This window comes from Barbus barbus (assembly GCF_936440315.1).
Source record: "Barbus barbus genome assembly, chromosome: 15".
NCBI lineage: Eukaryota > Metazoa > Chordata > Actinopteri > Cypriniformes > Cyprinidae > Barbus > Barbus barbus.
This window is the reverse complement of record NC_136743.1, coordinates 13,184,058-13,207,772: the sequence shown is the minus strand read 5'-3', so window position 1 is coordinate 13,207,772 and position 23,715 is coordinate 13,184,058. Positions and strand designations below refer to the sequence as shown.

General features: G+C 36.7%; 1 protein-coding gene across 1 annotated transcript; it reads right to left on the bottom strand.

Moving 5' to 3' along the window:
- Positions 1-239: 239 nt before the first annotated feature.
- On the bottom strand, positions 240-22,800 carry LOC306881178 (nuclear receptor-binding protein 2-like). Its single transcript, XM_079435124.1, has 18 exons — positions 22,272-22,800; positions 7,355-7,477; positions 7,074-7,175; positions 6,889-6,978; positions 6,725-6,765; positions 6,099-6,193; positions 5,971-5,994; positions 5,554-5,637; positions 5,254-5,309; positions 5,041-5,136; positions 4,823-4,955; positions 4,540-4,642; positions 4,400-4,450; positions 4,171-4,306; positions 3,650-3,703; positions 3,493-3,556; positions 3,312-3,367; positions 240-2,671 (listed from the first exon to the last, which is right to left on the bottom strand). The coding sequence occupies exons 1-18, from the start codon at positions 22,389-22,391 to the stop codon at positions 2,573-2,575; spliced, it is 1,527 nt and encodes a 508-aa protein (XP_079291250.1). The 5' UTR covers positions 22,392-22,800; the 3' UTR covers positions 240-2,572.
- Between the last annotated feature and the right edge of the window lie 915 nt (positions 22,801-23,715).

The window sequence follows — 23,715 nt, the reverse complement described above, 5'->3', positions numbered from 1 at the left end:
TATTAATAGATGTAGGCTATTAGTGATCATCTAACATTAAGCAGTATGTTGTTTTTTAGCAATATGGAAACAGTAGAACAGGCAAAAAAAAAAAATCATTCAACAGTAAAATGAAATTGTATAAAATAAATATTATAATTAATTATTGTATACATTTATGACAGCTGTCCCTGTACCTGACAGAGCGCTCACAACCTATAATAGAGCTTTTACACAAAATAAATAAATTCAGCGATATTAAAGTGTTAATTTGATATTTTAATGTTATAGTATTTCATGTCACAGTATACAATTTCAACACAAATAAAAATAAAATAAAACTGCCCAAAGCAAATGTCTGGTTAATGCATTTGATTAAGATGAGAAAGGACACCAGGAATTAGGAAGAGTATATTTAAACATTTACTCACTGTACATTCGTATCTGTTGTATCCACGTACAAATTTATTACATTGCGAGTCTCATAATAACGCTGGGAGGACGGTGACTTTTTTTTCTTGACATCCGAATTATTTGAATTTGCAAGAATAAATTGAGATTACAAATCCCTTGTAATAATTTTCTGAAGCTGCAATACATCCATTGTACAACCATGCCAATATAGCAAAAATTAACAATTCTGTCAAAGCATTCCTTTCCTGACATGCAAATATTTTTAAGTAATATTGGGAAGTCAAAGCCATTGGAGATTACAGTACTGAAAGCATCCCTAAAACAGATACTATTGCTTTGGATGGCATGGCAACATAGATGTTTTCACAGAATGAATAATACTGTTGTAAATATGCAAGTATCAGTCAAATACAGGATGTTATATTTGCAATGTAGTACCCACTCTTGCCAGCATTGCACCCAGTACATCTTTGGCCTTGACATATAGAATACATACAAAGTAGTGTATGAATCATTTTACATGACATAAAATATACACATAACATACTGTGGTAATAGGTAAATGCCAGATAGAATAAAAGCCCTTCATACCCAATGGATGGATTTATTAAAGTAAACCATTGTTTCTTCTGATTCGGTCAACGGTCAGTTCATTGTATGCCATCGCTATGCATTAATTAGTGTAAGGGACATAAAAATAAATGAATGTAAACTGGGCCCATATATGTTAAACACCTCTGAGCAGTCAGCCAATCTAGGAACAGGTCATATTCACATTAAGAAGGCAAATAAAAAAATCCCATGTCAACATTGTTAGACTCATGAACAGGACCCCTGTGTCATTAGCTGCTCAAAATGTTCTTATGATTAATTGTTTGTGTTTGTTTCAGTTGCTTTGGTTAAAAATGTCTGCTTAATGAATAAAAGAAAAAGTCATACTGAAATTTATAGATTTACTCATTAGTTCAGCCTTTTTCTTGGTAAAAGTCATCTGGATGAAGTGCTCTTCTGCTTTATTGCTTAAAATGGAGAAATTATCAGATGGAACATCTTGTACACTCGGGGTCAGAAAGATTTTTTGAAAGAAGTCTCTTAAGTTGCATTAAGTTTGATCCCAAATACAGTAAAACAGTAATATTGTAAGAAAAAAAGTTGTGCTGCTTAATATTTTTGTGGAAATCATGATAACATTTTCTCAAAATTTATTGGATTAATAGAAAGTTTAAAAGAACGGCATTTATTTAAAACTGATTTTTTCATAATTTTTTCAAAGGTTTTACTGTCATTTTTTATTCAATTTAATGTGCCCTTGCTGGATAAAAGTATTAATTTCTTTCAAAAAAATCCTCCAAAATCTTAATGACCCAAAATGTTTGAATGGTAATGTACTATTTAAGTAAACCATGGTTTACAAACATCTGCAAAGTTACCATCTGCATGAAAAAGCAATTAAGATCAACATAGTTAAATAAAAAAAGAGACATCTTAAACTCTGTAAAATTCAAATATAAAGATTCAAAATTCACGACTAAGAGCAAGAAATTAAGTTTAAGGTCTGAAAAAAAATGTATTGAAATATATTAGTATAATATTTGCCAAGAGCACTTTTGTCATAGTACCATACATTTGTTTGCTCAACGTCAGCTTGTTAAAGCATACAGAATAAGTTCATTTAGAAATGTATATCCAAACATTTCAAACATGTATACTAAGACCATGTATTAATTGTTTAAAATAATAAATAACATTTATCTGGAACAAAACTGTCTGTTTGAGATTTTGTCCTTTGCGAGATGAGAATGGATTATGCCATATAGGCACAATAACTTGAAGGGATGTCATTAAAAATCCTTTAAACTCATAAAATAAAAAAGAAAAATGCTGGCACTGAAGCAGAATCTCTGCAAGATGTTCGTCATGGTGAGATAATAGCAGTAATTCGACCTTCAAGATCAAAATGAACAGTTTGAGCTCTTTGGAGTTTGTGCAGGTACCATGCGGTATGCTGCGAGCTTGTCTCCCCAGGCCCATCACTTCTTCTGAAGCCATCTTGTCATGACCTTCATTATGTACTGTTGCTCTTTTGGTCTTTCCCTCTTCTGGATCTCTCGCCATCTCTTTTTCTCAAGCTCTGGCCCAGTCTTCAATCTCTTTTTGTCTATTATGTGACCAGCTGGGCTTAGTACATCACAGCCATGGCAGTAGGGGAGGTGGACGTCCCTGACCAGTGCTTACATAATGCATCCTCAAGAAAACATGCCAACTTCTCACAGTCTTCCTGCATGGCACAAAAACAAGATAATCACAATCACACATGAAGTAAAGCTATTCAGTTCATCTGAAGGTTAAGACAAAAATTACTAAACAAGAATTGGTAACATCAAATGGAGGTTTTCATTCCTTGCCACGGTTACCTTGGCTTGCACTAGAGAACTAAAGATGTATTATGTACAGTGTTTTATGTGTAATTATTGACTTTCTATTAATTCCTCAGTTAAACTGTGACATGTCACGACACCTAATTGCTAGAAATTGAACAAAACCTTACAGGTTTCATGTGGTTTTCACCACATAAATTAATAACTCCAACTTACAACTACTATAATTATATCAGCTTTACTCATATACATTCAGTATACTCATGTAAAATAATACAAGGCAAATATCAACTACTTGATTTTTTTATATTATTACAAGATGTAAACTATATTATTGCCTTGTGAGATATTAAAGTTGGATAATGCATCCAACCTTTCCTAAATACATACAGTACACTCACACAAAGTGATATATACTATATAAACAATTTCAACTGTTTGAGTGTTTATATGGTCACAAAATGTGAACTATATTATCGCTCTGATTGTATTTGCTAAATGTGACTACGAAGCCTGATGGTTAGATGATCTTGTGCTTACCTCACTGATGAAAGCATAGTGAACCAACTCACTAGCCAAATCTTTGGGACTGTCAGCTGAAAAAAATATTTAAATGTATATTTCAGCTATATATACACACATACACCTCATATATTGTCATTTTTATTCTCATAAAATAAATGCAACAAAAACACGTTTGAATGTTTTAAAATTGGCTTACATGGCAAAACATCACAACTAAGCTGCCGGTGAAGCCTGTCATCCATCTTTAAAAAGAGAGAGAGCTACAGAGGAAGAAAGGATAGATGATGCTCAATATCCACAGCTTTTTATGTAAAGAAGCTAAGTAAAACTAAATGGCAAAAAATTTAACTCACATGACTCCTTGTGCCTTCCTCATTTGCTTCCAAATTACAGTGGATCTGGACAACCTGTATGAAAACACAACGACTTGGTTATTTAGTGACCCTTTCTGTTGCACAAATATAACACACTAGATTTTTAAGAGGACAGAGTCTCACGAAGTATTAGAACCTGAGAAGAAAGTAAGTGAAATACTGTTTGTACATGGATGAGATGCACTGATCATCACCATTTCTGGGAAATATTTAAACAGACGTCAGTTTTTTTCAGATTGACCCTTGCTCATCATCAGTATCAGATCTGGACACACTTTCAATCAGTCCGCCAACATTTGTTAGACAACTAATATGTTTCTTCAAAAACAATGACGCAGAGATTGTGCATCTGAGCAGTGGATTGTTTATTTACACAAACTGTGTGAACGGACTTATTAACTAACATGAATCAGGCTTGCCAAAGCTTCTTTTGAGGCATAGCATCACTACTTTAGATTAGCAACTCTCAACATCGTTTCTAACATAAATCTTATTCTAACCTTTCTGGTTTCAGTCTCCTGTGGTTCAGGGGTTGGGGTCTTCACAGTCTCCATCTGTTCCTGTGACAAAGAAAGAGCGCGGGGGATAGGATGTGGCCGATGGGAAGCAAAGTTCATGAGGGGATATATGCCGTTCCTGTTCGTGCAGAAGACGAAAGGTTTCAAATGCTCAAGCATGGACACAAAAACAGTCTAAATCTAAGATCAGCTGATGTTCTCTGTGACTCACTTCACATCCTCAAGGAATTTGTCCAGCTCTAGAGGAGAAACATGAGAGTACCTTGAAAAAAATGAGAAGGACGTCAGAGGAAAGTGTGAAACAATCAGAAAAGAGAATCAGAAACTTCCTATTCCGTTTGAGAAACTCACTTTAGATGGACTCCAGGTCGGTCACGATGATTAATCTCTGCCATGATGCCGTTAGGGTCAAAAGATTTTGTTTTCTCTTCCACGCAATTCTCAGGAAGGAGATCTGGAAAAAATTTAAATAAGTTTAAGACCTAAACTAAAGAAAAATGGAAATGCGAAGGAGCAATAAGTTTACTTAAATGGGCCATATATAACATTTCTGGTCATGTCTAAGATCAAAATTAAAGCATTTTTACTCTGAGGAGTCAGGAAGGGATGAACAGACTTTTCCATGTACACTTACACTGGTTATTGATAAAGCAGTGTGCAGCAAGCAGTTTTAAGGAGTGGACCTCAAATAACACTCTGTGGAACAGCAGGTCATGAGCTGTAGGTCTCGTCTTGGCTTCTGTGCGCACACATGACTGGATAAATTCCTGTCAGTGTAAATGATGAAGGCATTAGATTAAACCAAAAAAAAATTAACAGAGCTGTATTAGTTATACGCTTAATGTCTTTTACCCTCATGAGAGGGTCCTCAAGTGATTGTCCAGCATGATCAACAGCCTCTTTCAAAACTGCAGTGTCTCCATTGGCCTGGATTTCTAGTACTGCCATCTAAAGGTGAGACGAGAAATCAAAATTAAAAGTCATACTTAAAATGTTGTTCTTTTGGAATTATTATAATTTGCAGTTTTTGATAGTTTAGTTAGACTGATAAAATAATTTTCAAACCTCCAAGGCACAGATGCCAAATGAAAATATATCAATGGCATAGTCATCTCCAGCCACTACAGAAAAATAAATTCAAGAAATGTCATGACAATGAACATGTTTCTATTTTGCATTTTTCTAATGTATTACAAATTATAAACAAAATAACTTTTCTTTGCTCAAAAAACAAAACAAACAAAAACACACCTGTCTTTTTATACCTAGGTTTAAATTAAAAACATTCCAGATATTTTCTAGATTTCTGATTTTTTTTTCCAAATTGAGAAAGATGATAATATGGTAAAGGCATCAGATACTCACTGCCGTACTCTGGAGCAAAGAAATGCTGGTTCCGCACTTCATCTCGATGTTGATGCACATTCCCATGAATTGCCTCAGCAAACACTAAAGGAAAAACACAACACTCAAACTCTATTTATAACATTATTTGAATGGAAAAATTATAGCCAGTAAACATACAAGATCTCCAGCACATGGGCTAGAGTCCAAAATAAATACTCTAAAGGGGGAAGTGGACCTTATTTTCTTTATTTATGTCTTGGATTGTGAAAGCTGACAAGAAATGTTACAGTACATTACATAACTGCCAGGATTTTGGGCTAATATAAGCAAAGCATTGTTTAAGGAAGGAAGGAAAAGAAAGTCTAAGTACGGTCTGTGTTTTCTTTCTGACGAGATTCCTGTGCACTTTGCATAGAGAGCTCAGAATGGACTTACCATTAACAAACAGCCTGTGCCAAACTGCAAAGAAAGAAGAGACATATAACTTTTCTAAAAACAGATATTTTATGTTAAAAATAATAATAAGTTAAACCGAAAATACAAGGATTAAAAGACTGCCAAACCTGAGCCGATCTTTATGAGGCCATTGTGCTGGATAAAGATGGTGTCACAGGTCAGGTTACCATGGATAATGGGTGGATCACATGAATGCAAGTAACTAAAGACAGAAATGAGAAAACATCAGTAGCTACTTGTACTCACAAAAACATCCTTCAAACACACTGAAAGTTAAAAAGAAATTCCATACAAATAAACATTTAAAAACTATTTATGTATAAAAATAAAATAATTTATACAAGGAAAAAAAGTTTAAACTAAACTAGTAAACTTTTGATAATTTTTTTTTTCCAAACAATAAAATAAAAAAGTACTAGCTGTAAAGATGAAATGTGTTAACTTGCAAGCATGTCTCAAGCGTTTTTTTCCTGAACACTTGTCTGTCATTGGCCAAACAAACAGACAGCCCCGCCCCAAAACTCACACCATTGGTTGAGTCAGTGTTGCTATGCTGGGATGCTCAAACAAACAAAGCAATGTTTTGATAGCAGCACTGAGCCACGGTGTTTACTGACTTATAGTTGCCTCTGTATATTAAGCTGGAAAAATATTTTTAATTTACTTACACATTTCAGCTTTAATGGCAAATTTTCAGATGAGTTCAGATGATATGAAATCTTCAATGTCCTACCTGAGTGCAGAGAGTATCTGCGTGCACCAACGCTTCCATGCCTGAGACATACAGATAGTACCAGTGTGTTATGATTTTGTCATATTTCTGCCAGAAGGTGGCATTGTTCTCTAACTTTTCTGCATACAGGTTTTTCAATTTCATTGATTGATAAAACATCTCACCTTCACATTCATAGTTTTGTGGTTTTTCTTGGTCTTCTTCAAAAACTGCTTGAGACTTCCAGATGACATATATTCAGTGATAAAAATCACCTGTGTGGCATGAATTGAAAGAAAACGTAAATGTCTGAATTCAGGGTAAAGTTCACAGAGGCGTTCATTTCTACCAGGTGTGTCTTGTGTCTCACCCTTGCTCTGCTCTCTCTCATGTCCAACCAGTACTTGTGAAACTTCACAATGTTCGGATGCTCCACCTGCATCAGATTCTCAAACATCTCCCTTATCCGCTCCTACATAAACACAAAGTACATCCACTCTTGGTTTCACATTTCAAGCGTCATTTCTGTCACCGTACCACCATTCCAGCATGATGACACGCCAATACAGTAACATTTCACAGATGTTTGTGGTGCAGCATACTAAGTATCCCACCCATAACATCGATGTTGGAAAACAAGCATGGTCCTACCTCAAAGGACTTGAAAATCTTCTTGTCTGAAAACTGCACTTCGTTCCACACCACCTCCACCCCCTCTTCAGTGTCCATGGCCAAGTACGCACTCTCAATGCCTGGGACATTTCCCTGACTGACCTAAACCAGAAAAAAAAGGACACAGAGAAAGAGGAAAGGGTGGAAAGTGAGTTTAGCACTCCAGACTCTTTCAGGTTCATACAAAAGTACCATTTAGCCAGTGATATAAGCAATATTTACTTCTCATTGCTCAACTTTTTAACAGTGTTTGCAAAAGTGATATTTTAGTATCAACTTCTTAGTATTGTCAGTACAGGAAAATAGTATTCCTGTGAAGAAGGAGGACACACCCCCTTCTCCGCCCCCTTGCTCCACAACTCTCCCATGGTGCACGTTGTGGTTTGGGCTGTGCAGAGCAAGCATGACAACACAGACTTTAAATGGCCTGTAAATTCTTGCCTGTTTTTCGTCTTTGTAATGCTGTAAATGAAGCTCAAAATACAGAAAAGAGCACACTGCTGTTTGCGCTCCAAACACTTCAAGTCCCCACCTTTTTTGGACAGAACCAGTCCTTTTATTATCACAACTGTTTAAAAGAAAACAAACCCAAGTCCAATGTTTTCATATTTTTATTTTCTATATTTATAGGCTGAATTTGCTCCCCTCTCGCTGATCGGTGAACTCAAGCTATGTGTTTTGGAGACAGACACAACATGATCTAGTCACACTGAGATGCAGCTGCCTTCTAAAAGGCCTTGGATTTAACTTTATCTCACATTCAGAAACATATGACTATAAACTGATAATACTGTTTGGTATGCTTCAAACAAAGAGTTTTTTTTTAAAAAATTGGTCAGGGCATTCAGGCACAATAATATAAGAGTATAACAAGGTGTCAATGTTTGTAAAGTTTACTAGGCTAAACAGTATCAAGTCAAGTAACAGTTCAAGCACAAATAATGTGCATGATTGATTATAATATCCCAAAGTCTAATTCTATGAAGGTTTATCTCATAAATGAAGAGTTAAATTTGGTATTTTAAGCACTCTGACTGTCAATCTCCATTGTGTACCAAGCTCAGAGGTTGAATAATGGCCATTAAAAGGACTGACTGATATAAAATCAACAGTAAAACAAGTTTATGACACTTTTACTAATAATGGCTGAGCACAGAAAAGCTTGGTTATGTAAGTCAGAGAACACAAGGACACTAAAATCATGTCCAATTACATTTGGAGTTAATTAATTCCCTAGATGCCACACAAACAGACAAGGAATGTCTTTGAAAACAAATAAAAACGTTCCATTTCCTCTGAAAGCCAGAGAGTGTCCTTCTACCCAGCTGGCGTCTCCAAATTTTCTGCAGTCACAGGCGACTGAGCCTGGCTAATATTGTACATCAATGCACTCTAGTGCCGCACATGTAGGATGTTAAGATTTATTCAATTATTGTCTAGTGCATTTAAAAATCAATGTTCAAACTATATGCACAGAGGTTGTTCACATAATCATGTAACTAAAACTGTAATGTTCTCCAATACTATTTCATTCAGAAGTTGTTGTTTTTTTCTTTAAATTCAATTTAATTTAAAACCGGTTACAAAATAATGGATGTTCAGTTCTGCACCACAATACTGCTAGTGAATCTACAGCATGAAACATGTATTCTGATTCCTAAACGAATGACTCTTATGAGCCAGTTCGTTTAACAGTGAATCAAAAACATACAGCGCAGCCACTGTTATCCACATCTTGTGGATATAAAAAAACAGCGTATTGTTATGGGTCAAATGAAGTAAGCCGCTGTCAAAATAATGTAGCTGTGGTGTTTAGTTCTTGGTTTTGCATCTCTCTTGTGTGGGTGTTTATAAAGAATGTTTTGAGAATGAGTTGTTAGAAACTCTAAATACTAAATAACAGGGAACACTATGCCCATAAAACCAGCTGATATCATCTCACACTCAGTGCTTCGAAATCCTTTCTGACATAAACCCACACCACAGCTTTCCCAATGAAAACAAACATTACAATCTTCATTTCCTGCCCTTTCATCCCCTATCCTGCGTCTGTCACAGATACGCTTCCAGCGGTATTGCCTCTTCCTGCATAATGTATGAAATCTAATAAGTTCTACTGTGGAACTACTTTCATCTCTGGAAACCTAACCGTGCATGCTCAATTTTCCCTTATACATCCTATCAAACATCTCTGAGGGTTAACAGAGAGAAAATGTGAATGGATTGGCATGCATACCTGGATGAATCTGCGCTTTATATGCAGGTGCAGCTTTCCAGCTATACAATTATCATCATGAATGGTGCTTGATTTCAGCATGCTAACCCCAGATGCCTACTGGGCCCCTCAGACAAAACTAAAAGTCTTGTCTCAGTACAAATGCTAAGCCTCTCTCTATGGGGTGGCTATCTTTGTGATGGAGAATGGTGACCTGAAGCCACAGTTTTAACTGACATACAGGAGACGCTTGTGTGTGCGCTTTGCTGTAATATTGGAATAAAATAGGTTGTGTAACACACTTAGCTGGATAGAGACCCAAATCCAGATGTGAAAACAAGCAACCCTTCTTAGCTAAACTGCCAGTGTCAATCAAGACCAGTACAGCCTGAAGGCACCCTACTTAAGGGTCTGGAGGTGGAGATGAACACATGACATGACATGACATGAAAGAGATACAAATGTGCTGCTTTGCATTCTTGTGGTAAAATTCTTGAAAAGAATTAAGGAGGTGCCTAAGATGAGCAGAAATTATATTTCCATCTGTTGTTCACCGCCCAGCTATGGAGATGGAAAACAAGGCACTTCAATCTGCAGAGTGTTTCATGCCATCAATTTATGACGTGACGGAAATGTTTAGAAATAGGCTAATTTTTAAGGTCATTCCACAGACATAAATAAATTTGCTTATAAATATATATTAAACAATTTATCTACTATATATACAAATGAGTGCTATTCTTTCTAAAAAAACAAAAAAACAATTGTATCATGGTTTACACACACAAAAAAACATAAGCAACAATTGTTTTCAACACTGATGATAATAAGAAATGTTTCCGAGCACGAAATCAGCATATTAGAATGATTTCTGAATGATCATGATTCATGTGATATTGAAGACTGGAGTAATAGCTGAACATGCAACTTTTCCATTATACGAACCAATTACTTTAAAAAAAAATACATATATTTTGTTATATATATATGTTACATATGTATGGTGGTTTTGAGTTATGTTGATTATTACATCTTTTAATAAATAGCAATTGAACAATTTAGCTATTTAAATTGGAGTCATGTTGAAAACTGATATTTTTGTAATGTACCAAATTAGAAGATTCCCTATATAATTTGTGCTGGCTAAGAGAGAATTTCTTTCATATGCAAGCAAAACAGACATTATAATTGAAATGCACTCAACTAAATAGAATCAAATTCAAACCGACTCTAGAGCAGTGGCTTTCAAACCCTGGTTTGTGACCCTCAGGTGGGCCTCAAGACTTAAAAAATGGGTCACAATGTAAATATGTATGTAACTAAGTTCAAGACTCAGGAAAAAGGAAGCGGAAACCGGCAAACATAACTTTAATAACAAAATAAACTTTAACAACAAAACCAAAGTAAGCGGCAGCCGCCTCATGGCAGACTCCAATACGTATTTGTGTTTGTGCTCTGGAGAGCATCAAAGGTTTCTATTTACAACATGTTTCGCCGAACACTGTTGAGCACTGTAGTCAATCACAGACATATCTGTTGATTTCTGGAATGCAATGGCCAATCAGAGATGTTTCAGTAAGTTCTGCAAGCTTGTGAATCCTCTCATTATAACGAACAAAGTGTAGATGTGATGTAAATAAGAGATGTGCAGTGTAGAGAGATTCGTTGATTATAGCGGAATTTCCAGACATCTCAAAAATATTTTTTCATGCTGCTAAGAGGGCCAACTTGGCGTACACGCTGCAAAGTATATGCTTGACTTGATGCATGTAAATGGTTGTATAGGGTCGTGTCAATTTAAAAAGAAAAAGATAGGGTCGCTCTTAAAAAAGTTTGAAAACCACTGCTCTGTAGGGTTCAAGAATTACTCCGAATCTAATTGAATCGGGAAATCTGTACCCAGCCCACTTTAACACAATTATTAACTGCTTCTCAATGTACAGTGTGAAATCTTTTTGAAAGTCTTACCAGGATGAATTGCTAACCCAGTGTTAAATATGAACAATTAACACAGGGTAACCTTAATCCTGGTTTAAAAATTACTATGGTTAAACAATTCCCATCTAATTAGTGGAAATTAGAAATTGATTGGATTGATTAAATCACAAACACAGGACAAGCATAAAACTACTGATCTTCAGGAAATGTACCTAAACACGTTATCAGTTTGACCTTCCTGAGATTGACACACTTGGCAGTCACTCAAAAGGAGTACTCAATGTGATAATCCTACGAGTAAAGTGTCACACTCATCTAGCTTTCATTGCATCCTCTACAAACTTAAGCTATATTGTGTAACTTTTCCCAAAGAAAGAGTGATGACTGAGGCATCATATTTTTTTGCTCTTGCCTCAGGACATCCCTCTCCCAAAGCGCTCAACCTTTAATCTTGCATTCACGTATGAAATAAAGAGTTGGCAAAATCAGCATTAAGAGACGAATAGCTCTGCTTTTGGGTTAAACGAGCAAAGTAGGTGTGTTTGTGGAAGTAGGAGATGAAATGTAAGACAGGAATTTAAGGAGTCTAAGGCAGGTCTACAGTTGCATTCAGGTCTACAGTGCACCACTTTATTATATAAACCGGAACATTTTAAAAGCTATATCAGGTCAAGTGCACTATTGGGTTTGAATATGACTGGCACTTTTGAAGTGAGGAACTGCCACAGCAGCCTTGTAGGATCGAGATTTGAGAGCTTTGGCTTTGAATGAGGGGTTAATGCGAAGAACGATCAATGCTGATGGACTTGGAAGCATCGTAAACAAAGAACAGTGCAATATGTAGCAGGCGACATCATATGACTTCGCAAAAAGAGAAGTAGAGAGAAGGACGATGAGAGAAATATAAACAAAGAGCATTATAGAATAAAAGCATGATGTGATGTCCACGCAAAACAGTGTTAGTCACCACACTCACAACTCATGAATGCCCTGCATTGTGAAGATGGAGATGTGGGAAGCCATGGTGTGAACGGCCTGAAAGCTTCGTCTCCTCTTCTAGCGGTTCTTTTTCTTCCTCTAATAGCTTCTGTCGCAAAGTTCTGAGAACCGGTATTTTCCAGTGCTGTGCCAAGAGAGAAACACCTGCAGCAACCAAACCAAAACTATCTAGCTTTGATAAGATAAACAAGTAGTTTATACCTAACTTTTTGGATGGCTGAAGGACCAACCGAAATACAACAATCACCATTATTAGACACAATCTTAAAACAAAGGGAATTCATACTTAATTGCAGTCCTAGTGATAAGTGAATGGAGAACCGAGCAAAGTTCTCCTAGATTACAAGAGTGAGACATGAATATGGGTAGCTGCAATAGAGGAGTGTCTTTACTTGTGACATTCTGAAAAAAGAAAGAGGAAAAATGCCTAGATAAAGCATGCACGCGCGCACACACACACAAACAATGGCACAGTGTAAACTATATGAATTAAAAATACCATCTGCTCAATGCCAGTTCTTTAGAAACACTGAGTACATGATGAAACATCAAGGTCAAGTAAATTGAAAAATATTCACTCACAAATAAAAAATTACGGCTTTTAAAGTTCTACTTTACACATGCACAACATCTAGTTGATAGTTAAAAAAAAAAAAGCGGAACAACTTGTACAAAAATGTACATTCAGATTTCTATTTATTTTTATTTTCAGGGCTTGGGAAACACAATTTGATATTCCCAGGCTTTGCAGGAACATTGGAAAAAAAAAAAAGTCATCTTATAAATCATACATTATGGATGATTTGAGCCATTATTTAACCCCCAGCAGTGGAAGTAAAGCTGAACGCTGGATGAAATTCCAGCTAAATCTTGTACCTGTGAAATCTGAAAGTTATGGTCTAGTTACTGCTAGTCAGTCACATGAGACTCATTTGGGATTCTTAGAGCATGAGTGAGCTGAAATACTCGAGCTGTCATCAAAAGCTAATTCTACAGTATAACACATGACACTAATAAGTTCATACAACCTATCGTTGTCATCTAACATCACTGAATTGAAATCTCTGAATAGATGCATTGTCTTGACTGACTGAAGAAGCACAGGAGATTACTCTTGCACAATTAATCAGACCAACTCCTGAGGGAAAGTGTGAATCTAATACGATAATTGCAATTGAAAGCAATAATAAAAAAAACCCTGCAGTTCTAAATTTGAAACAGACAGATGGAATTACATTTTTGATTTTTAAAAGAACACAATTTTAAAAGTGATACAGAAAACCTATGTGGCTCAGAAATACAATAGGTATTAAAACAATTTCTATATCAGAGGCCTTGAACAGGAGATCTGTGACATCCTTCCAAAACTGTTTTACTGACTTTCTTCTGCAGAACACAAAAGAAGATATTTTGACAAAAACAACTTTTTTTTGGCCATACAATAAAAGCCAATGGGGTCAAATCAATATATCTTCAAAGTATCTTCTTTTGCGTCACACAGAAGAAAGTCAGTCATACAGGTTTGGAATGACAAAAGTTCAGGATAAGATCATTTTTATTCTTAGGTGACTAAGTTAACATCAACTGGAAATGCTTCAGCGAAAAGTTTTATTGTCCATTCCAGATTAAAATACAATTAAAATGTAATATACAAGTATACAAAATAAACCTCTAAAATAAGAGATCCTTTTAACATTGTGATGCTCTGGAAAAGTATAATCAAAATGTATAATTTGTTTTGACAATTACCGACTTGTCATTTTTTAATGGGCAAAAGAACAACGCAAACCATGGTTTTATATTGAAGTCTGAAGGTTTGAACATTCCTTGAACTAATCTAAATCCTCTCCTACCAACCACTAACACTCTGGCTGTCACAGGAAACCAACTCTGCCAGTCTTCTGGGACTTGGAGATCTTATATAGTCTGTCAACGAAAGATGACCAGTGGTCAGAATAAGAAGACCAACGTTATTGCTTTCCTAAAATCTGGACAAATGAACATGCAATGAGTGTGAGAATACCATATGGATGGCTTAATGCAGTGAGACAGATGGCGCTTGCTGGTTTTGCTTTACACTGGCCATTAGCCAAGGCACACACTCTCTATCTCCCTCTCACACACCAATGAATCTGCTGTTCTTCTCCACTGGGTTAATTAGTGTAAATGCATTATCACCACCGTTCAATGGGTGAGAGGGCCCATTACCTGTGAGTGTCTGATAATACCAGTACAATCACACCAGAAGTGGGCGGCATGATCAAAAACGTATGATGATTTATGAGTAATTATTTGGCACAGTAAATGTTGATATAAACACTTTTGATCTATTTAATGTGTTCATGTGTAGATTTCTTTGTTTGATATTCAAACCTGAAATGTTTATTGGAACATCAGAAAATATAACATTATTCATATGAATGATTACTGTGGGATATTTTCAAAATCACTTGAGCTCAAAAACAGTACTACAGCATTATAAGTGTTTCAAGTTGTAAAATAGTTTATATTTGCACACAGTTACCTCTATTAATTCTCTATTAATGAACTACTGTGATGTTATTTGTCAACCGTAGCCACTTAAACCACCAATGCATGGTTGCTCACATCATAATCAGCAAAGCTTTGTGCCAGTAAATACCAACACATAACATCTTAGTGTAAAAACAGTAAATGATACTAAATAGTACATATAAATTATACTATTTAGATATATTTAGATATCAGACATGACATGCTATTTGTACTTAAGATAAATTGTCTGAGCAATAGTGGACATGGGGTGAAAATAGCCCTTACCAAAAACACTTTGTATAAATAGCCTTTTTGAATCCGAAAAAAAAATCAATGGCCTAAACAGGTATCTACTACTTCTACCATCAATACATATACTGTCACCCTTCCATAGACAAAGTGCAAATAAAAAAAATCAGATTTCTATTTCATCTGTAAATCAAGAGTTATGTGAATCATAATAACAAAGTGTTATCCAAGATTTTTTAAGTTTGCATGAAATAAAGTGGTCAGCACCCAAAGTTTTTCTTCACCTAGATCATTTCCACATCTAATCCTGAGATACACAGGAACATTTTGTTCACTTGCTTAAAATATGGCGAATCTCTTACAGGAAAGTGAGCGACGTGCTGAGCTATTTTAAGAGAAACCTTTTCCTCTAGCCTCACTATAAGGGCCTCCAGTAGAAAGGTTTGCTTCTTTTTGAGGAATGACAAAAGACTTGTGAAATAATTGTGAAAAATGCAAACTACCCATTTAAAGGCTTATTTACCTTTAAGACCTCAAGCAGGTAGCATTTTTCACAAACGCTTGTGGAATCTTTTGTCAGTGTGAGGACTTAATTGAAAAATGTCTGGATGCAAAACTACCTTTAACAGTGTTCATAATATACTGCATGTTATTAGAAACTAAAACTGATAAAGGTTTTGAATGCTTCTATGACATATAATATCTGTATTACATACACTAAAATTAGCCATAGCCCAAATTTGTCATGAAAAAAAATGAGTCTGGTTCTCAACTGTTTTTTGCTTCAAGACCCAAAGTTAATTGTATAATATATTGTATTGTATTTTGTATTAGTGTGTGTGCATATTTTTAACAAGCTAAAATATATAATAATGATAATTATATATTACAGTCATGGCCAACAATATCGGCACCCTTGGTAAATATGATCAAATATGATCATTATGAGTAAAATATCTGAAGTATATTCCCATTCATATTCACAATTTTGAGCACTCCAGGGTGATTATGAACATGAAATTATCCAGCCATGGCTTCCTGTTCCACAGAAATATAAATAGGAGGGAAAACAAAGCCCAAATTCCCTTAATCATCCATCACAATGAGAAAAACCAAAAAATATATTTCTGATGTGCAGCAAAAGATAATTGAGCTTCACAAATTACTTAAGTGGCTTTAAGAAAAGAGCTAGAGCAGTGAAAATGCCCATTTCCACCATCAGGGCAATAATTAAGAATTTCCAATCAACATAAAATGTTACGAAACTGCCTGGAAGAGGACGTGTGTCTACATCGCCCTAATGCACGGTGAGAAGGAGAATTTGAGTAGCTAAAGACTCTCCAAGGACACCAGCTGGAGAATTGAGAACACCGTCATGGAGCTGGAATCTAAAGGTTCTGGAGTGATTCTGGATGAAGGAATGGTCTCTGATCTCTTGTCAGGTGTTCTCTAACCTCATCAGGCATTATAGGAGAAAATTTAGAGCTGATAAACTGGCATATGGAGGTTTCTAAAAGTATTGAATAAAAGGGTGCCGTTAATTGTGGCCAATGTGCATTAGAGAAAAACATTGATTTCATAATGATACCCCCCCCCCCCCATTTAAAATTCTTAATTATCCAATGAAAGGTTAGATATTTGTGATTTTTTTAAATGAAAGATCAAAAGGATTAACAATGCAGATTAATTTTCACAGCCTTCTTTGATCATATTTACCAAGGGTGCCGATATTTTTGGACATGACTGTGTGTATATATATATATACATACACACACACACATATATACATATATATAAAATATGTAAATGCTAAATAAATTCACATCAATCTACACAAAACAAGCTTATTTATTTTGCTATTCTAAATATGCATGGTTTTATGATTAATTGCATTTCATTATTTGTGTTTACCATTCAGACAGATCAGAACAGACTTCAGGCAATTTTTGGGTCACAATCCATCAGTTCAAACCAAACTGCCAAAACAAATTGATGGGAAAAAAATGCTACTATGCAATTTCCTATTGCATTGTCATGTCAACGGAAGTGAAATATCCAGTGAAGCATCGATGTTTACGAGAACTGCATCATGAGATCAGTGGATTGGCAAGGTTAATCCATTGACAACGTGCATTTAAAGACAACTGCTGGTGTATGAGGGTCAGAGACAGAAAGACGGAGGGAGGGAGACTGAGACAGATGTTAACTGGTGCATGCTGAGCAGAATGACTAAATGTATGCAGATTTGTGTCAATGAGGGTGCCTGTAACTTTAAGATGGTTGTAAATGTAGGCACAGCCATGAAAAGCACTTGCCTCTGGGAATATTTAACAGTCACAGATCTAACTGTTAGAACATTTAATTAGCATCGCTCATTAAACACAGAGACTAGGTGAACTTTAGTCCTACTGAGCCTCTTCTTTTCCTTTACTGATATCCTTCAGATAATTATGATGACTGGGCTTTTTTTAAGTCTCTGGTGTGGTTTATTTAGATCAGACAAGAAACCTGCTATCTGCTGAGATTACAGCAAAGCGGTAATGCTTTACCATTCTGCTCCGGGTGTGTGTTCACGGTGTGTGTGTTCACTGCTGTGTGTGTGCACGTTGGATGGGTTAAATGCAGAGCACGAATTCCGAGTATGGGTCACCATACTTGGCAGTATGTCACTTCACTATGCTGATGAAGATCTGGCCAACTCAAGCACATTTTTACCTTCTCTGTCTTAAAATCTCTTTCACTGTGTAATATGTAATGCAGCACACTCCCTGGGAATGGGTTTATTTTTGGCATTGTTTAAACTTTAGGGAAGACAGCTGCTGAAAAACTGGCAAGCGTTAATTTCAAATCTAACATTATATTCATGGTTACTTATATATGGTCCTTGCAACAGTTGATCCTGCTTTGGGTTTGAATCGGAATCAGAATCAGAATCAGAATGAGCTTTATTGGCCAAGTATGTTTACACATACAAGGAATTTGTTGTAGTGACAGAAGCTCCACAGTGCAAGAGAAAGACAGCAACAGGACAGGACACAGATAATAAAAGAATAACAACAATTAACCAAAAGGCGATGTACAAAGCAGCAAAAACACAATATATAATATAAACAACTATGTATGTACAGGTCAAGTATGTGCAAATTAGAAATGAGGAAATAAAGATAAAATTAGTGAGTGTGGTGAATGGATAGTGTATTATAATTGTGTGTTCCACATTTATTGTTGAGTATTCATGAGATGGATTGCCTGAAGGAAGAAACTATTCCTGTGTCTGGTCGTTCTGGTGCACAGAGCTCTGTAGCGTCGACCAGACGGTAGCAGTTCAAAGAGGGAGTGTGCTGGATGTGAGGGGTCCATAGTGATTTTACCAGCCCTTTTGCTCACTCTGGATAAGTACAGTTCTTGGAGAGTGGGGAGGGTTGTACCAATGATTCGCTCAGCAGTCCGGACTACCCTCTGTAGTCTTCTGAGGTCAGACTTGGTAGCTGAGCTGAACCAGACAGTTATTGAAGTGCAGAGGATGGATTCAATGATGGCAGAGTAGAACTGTTTCAGCAGTTCCTGTGGCAGGTTGAACTTCCTCAGCTGGCGAAGAAAGTACAACCTCTGCTGGGCCTTCCTGACAATGGAGTCTATGTGAATCTCCCACTTCAGGTCCTGGGAAATGGTGGTGCCCAGGAATCTGAATGACTCCACTGCAGTCACAGTGCTGTTCATGATGGTGAGTGGGGGGAGAGCAGGGGGGGTTTCTCCTGAAGTCCACTATCATCTCCACAGTTTTGAGCGTGTTAAGTTCCAGGTTGTTAAGACTGCACCAGACAGCCAGCTCCTTAACCTCCTGTCTGTAAGCAGACTCGTCACCGTCCTGGATGAGGCCGATCAGTGTGGTGTCGTCTGCAAACTTCAGGAGCTTGAAAGAGGGGTCTTTAGATGTGCAGTCGTTGGTGTAGAGGGAGAAGAGCAGTGGGGAGAGTACGCAGCCCTGAGGAGTTCCAGTGCTGATGGTACGAGTGCTGGATGTGAATTTACCAAGCTTTACTAACTGCTGTCTGTCTGTCAGGAAGCTGTTGATACACTGACAGACGGAGGTGGGGACGGAGAGCTGGGTTAGTTTATTCTGAAGGGTTTCCGTGGTGATGTTGTTAAAAGCGGAGCTGAAGTCCACAAACAGGATCTTCACATACGTCCCTTGTCTGTCCAGATGCTGCAGGGTGAAGTGCAGTCCCTGCAGCAGTTTGTTTGGAATTATTACTGTTACCAAGGCAAAAACAGACAGAATAACTGGCCATACTGAATTACAATTAAGGCAATTGAACTACAAAAAGAAAAAATAACTCTGCTAAGTGCAGCCAAATGACAGCCATGTTGATACTTGGTAGAAAAACATAATTGTGTGTGTTGCATATTTATCTCTTATCATGTAATAATAAACCTGAGCAATTTTATCAGAAGAATTAAGTCTTCTGAGAAACAGAAAAACATTGTAAAACAGTTGCATAACAAAAGTGTTTAAGAGCTATGCCAAGCTGGCTGTGATCACAGAAATCTCTCCAATAATGACTCTATTCTGCCACCTCAATTACAGCTAAACTCTAAAATGTGCTAATTCATTTCTGCTGCTTCATGTCACAACAGAAATACAGATAAAAAGAAAGTTAGAATAAAACCTAATTGAACCCATCAATGGTTTCGATTTGCACTCATCTGTATGTGTCATTCCTACGGGAAAAATAACACACTACTGCCAGAAAACATCATCTCTCACCCATCTGTCCGCTGAGTCATTTTCATTTTCTCATTCACACATGTGCTCGGTGCTAATTAATTGTAGGGGATGAACCGTGGTAAACATCTGCTCAAAACTCTGTTGAAGTAGTTTCCCAAAGGGAGACTGCTTTTTAAAAAAATAAATAAAAATAAAAGGAATTTGATGATAAATGTGTTTATTAAAAGCAAATTATGAGATCTCTGAAATTCTAAAAGGTATGCATGTCTTCAGAAACATCTCAGAAACATCTGAGATGCAGAAGGGCCTATTCACATCAAGGTTGATATCTATAACAACATTTAAGATATAGTTTTAAAAAATCATTGTACATTTAAAAGAACAGCAGTGCCTACTCCAACCTGCAACGATAACGGCACAAGAGAACAATAACATTGCAATCGCTTGCAAAGCCATTTTACTTAATTCTGAAGAATGCTATGTGTATTGGACATGTGATAAATGTGATAAATAAATGTGATAGAGATCTAAATTGTCCTTTTTGAACTATGGGGTGTGCTACAATCTTTCTGCAAATAAAGTCTTCGTTTTGCATTGATTAAAATATACAAAAATTAAGGTCACAAGGTTAAAACTGTCGAAACAAACAATTATGCAAGAGTTTTGCAACTACCCGAAAAACTCCCAACATTACAGCTTCAAACACTCAGAGCGCACACTGAAACAACCTGGAGAACAGAAGCTGGGAGGCATGATCCATGACACTCCATTTAAATGTCAGAGTCATTGAGGAAAGAAAACAGCACCTTACTACCGCAAACAAAACTTTCACACTTGTTGTACAAGCACGTCAGTCCTCCTCTTAGCCTGCGCTTTGGCACCATTTAACAACACTGACGCAATAAGAGAGCAGGCCACATACTAATAACATTCTTGCACTTACAGGCTATTCACAAGGAGGAAATAATTACTTGCTGTGCTCCAGCCACTTTGTCCCACTGTTTTTATCCAATTTTGCATCTTTATTGCTTCTCACAATAAAGTGTAATGGAAAAAGAACACATAAATCACCCCCTCTTGAGACTCACCCTTGACCTCTGAGAGACTTAGGATGGCTTGTAACATAAAATGGAAAACTTTCACAAATATGCACATAAAGCGAGTGTATTATGTTACAAGCACACAGTAAATACTAACAGGGATTTCAAACTATTTGTTTAGCTTAAGTCCTTTTTTTTTTCTTTTTTGCTTATCTTATTAGTTTTAATTCATTTATAGTTACATAGTAAAACCAGAAGTTGTCACAAATAAAAACAACCAAACTGTCCTAATAAAATTAATTGAAATATCAAAACATTTCTTGATGACAAGTACTTCCTTAGAGAAAGACATGCAATAAATAGTCCACTTGAGTCAAATAAGTATGCTTACTACGCTTACTTAGAAGTCAATCGCTTTGCATACTTCTGAAAAGTAAAAATCAACCAATTAGATTTTACACTGTACGTGGGAGGGGTTGTCTAAAGCATAATTAAATCAGCATTAATTTGCATACGAAAAGAGTTTCACAGTTAACACTACGAGTAGTGTATGGAGTAGAGAGAAGGTTATAAGGTCCCGGTGTCCTGTAAGATATATAGATAGACTGAACGTGTGCCAATACTGATAAGCGTTAGCATACTGTATCTGTGACTTATCTCAAAGAAAGCGGAGCTCTTAACGCTTCAAAACAAGCCAACGGGAGTGGGCTGACACTTACACGCCCCTTTTATCTCATAAAACAAAACAAGAATATGAAACACAAACGAATAAAAATAATAGCAACTTATACTCTGCATGCGCTTTATGTGCGTGCGCGTGTATTTGGATGTACGTGCACGGAGGGGGAGGGGCTGCCCGTGAACTCAAAACGTTTGCATTAAATCTTTTACGAACACTATGTGAAACACTTTTGAAATGTTGTTAAATGTCCTTAAAACTGAAGTACTAGTTATTAGAGCAGATGTGCATCGATTTAAGTGTTGCTTTTTCAGATATTCTACAGTTTTTAATAGCTGTAAACTCCATGTGGACAGAAACAACAGGACTGGTTTATCGCGAAGACACCCACAAACACACCGTACTGTGTTTGCATTTACAGAGCCCTTTAAATACTTTAATAACAGTTAAATACACATTTAAGTCTCATCCAGTCATCGTCTTTGATGAAATGACAGCGATGGTTCATATGTCCACATATCCTCCAGACGTACCTGCTCCCGTCGCTTCTGCCAGCGGCCGCAGGGGCTTTCCTCCAAGATTTCACTCTCATCCTCACTCTCCTCCTCTTTCCCCCCGGACCCCGACATGTTCTCTGGGACGGACATAGTCATTTTACCCTCGCGTGCTGCTTTGACTGCTCCTTTAAGACCAACTGAGCACGCAGGACCTCCTGAGGCTTGCTGCAGTGTTGTAGCTGCAAACGTGTTTCATTGAATAATCGCTGGTCACGATTTCAAGTTACGATACAGTTCAGTCGTCAAGCGCATAGAAATACTGCAGCACGCGACGCGATTTGCCGAAAGCGTTTTTAGAGCGAGATAAAATATTCAGTGCTATGGTGAATTTAATCCCATCCTTAAGGATTCTTAGAAAAAGGATAAGGCTCCCGATAGCAGACAGTCTCGTATGGGTGAGACATGGGTCTCTGGACATTCAGTCGCAGTCCACCCTTAACATACTCCGTGTACTAAACAGCCCGACCTACAGGCATAATTTCATCTCAGTCTAGCTTTCCCTACTGGCCGGAGCTTTCTGAATTTCCTCTTTTTAATATGCTACCGTAAAGCTTAGACAATATGCACAGTGATCCTTGTCTTGTGTCATAAAACAATTCAGTGCATGTCAGATTACTCAACCCCAGTCGTAATTTACACAATGCAAATGGCGAGTGGTCTATAAACAAACTGGCCTACACATCAAATAACGCTTCAAATTACAATACACGTTTGCAATGTTGCCTTAACATGTAATTTAACACAGTATTGCATTGAGTTCCTAAATAGTGACTGTGTGTTAACAGTGAATTGTGTAGGCTATGTAATGTAGGTTTCCTCAAGTCAAGGCTTGCATGAGTGTTGCAACTAGTATTTAAATGGAGTGACAGGGTTTAGGCATTTGTGAAAACCTTCCACATCCTCTTAATACCCTTTCTCGGATCACATACAGTGGCCCCAAAGTGTATGTGGGCACTGAAGACACACTTATTTACTAGTTTTTCAAACCAAAGGGCATTACCTCTATTTTTAAGAAATATAGTACAAGTACGCTTGACAAAAATACATTTCTGCTTCTATTTTAAATGTTAATTTATCATTCAAAAGTCACTACACCTGACTCTGCTAAGAAACTTTATACGTATGCCCTAAAAATGACCCTGAGTCTAGTTGATTAAAAGTAAATTACATAAATTCTATGAAAAGGGAAGTTAGCTCTAGGGTCTTGCATTATGAGTACAATGACATTTAGACGTTTTTAAGAGTGTCTTAAGTGTCCAAATACATGTCCAGGAGTATCTCATACTCACCGACCCTTTCTACCTTTAACTCTTACTTGCAAAATCCCACGAGAAGTTGCATAAGTTGCTAGGTGTAGTATGAATATATATTTTTGCTAATGTGCCAGTCTTCAGCACTTGTACTTGAACAATGAGTTAAT

Excerpts from the sequence above, each read along its gene's own strand:
- LOC306881178 (XM_079435124.1), bottom strand. The coding sequence starts at position 22,391 with ATGACTATGTCCGTCCCAGAGAACATGTCGGGGTCCGGGGGGAAAGAG. Across the intron at positions 5,137-5,253 it reads TTGGCATCTGTGCCTTGGAG|ATGGCAGTACTAGAAATCCA; the intron begins GTTTGAAAATTA and ends TCTCACCTTTAG. Across the intron at positions 2,672-3,311 it reads ACTATGCTTTCATCAGTGAG|GAAGACTGTGAGAAGTTGGC; the intron begins GTAAGCACAAGA and ends TGTGCCATGCAG.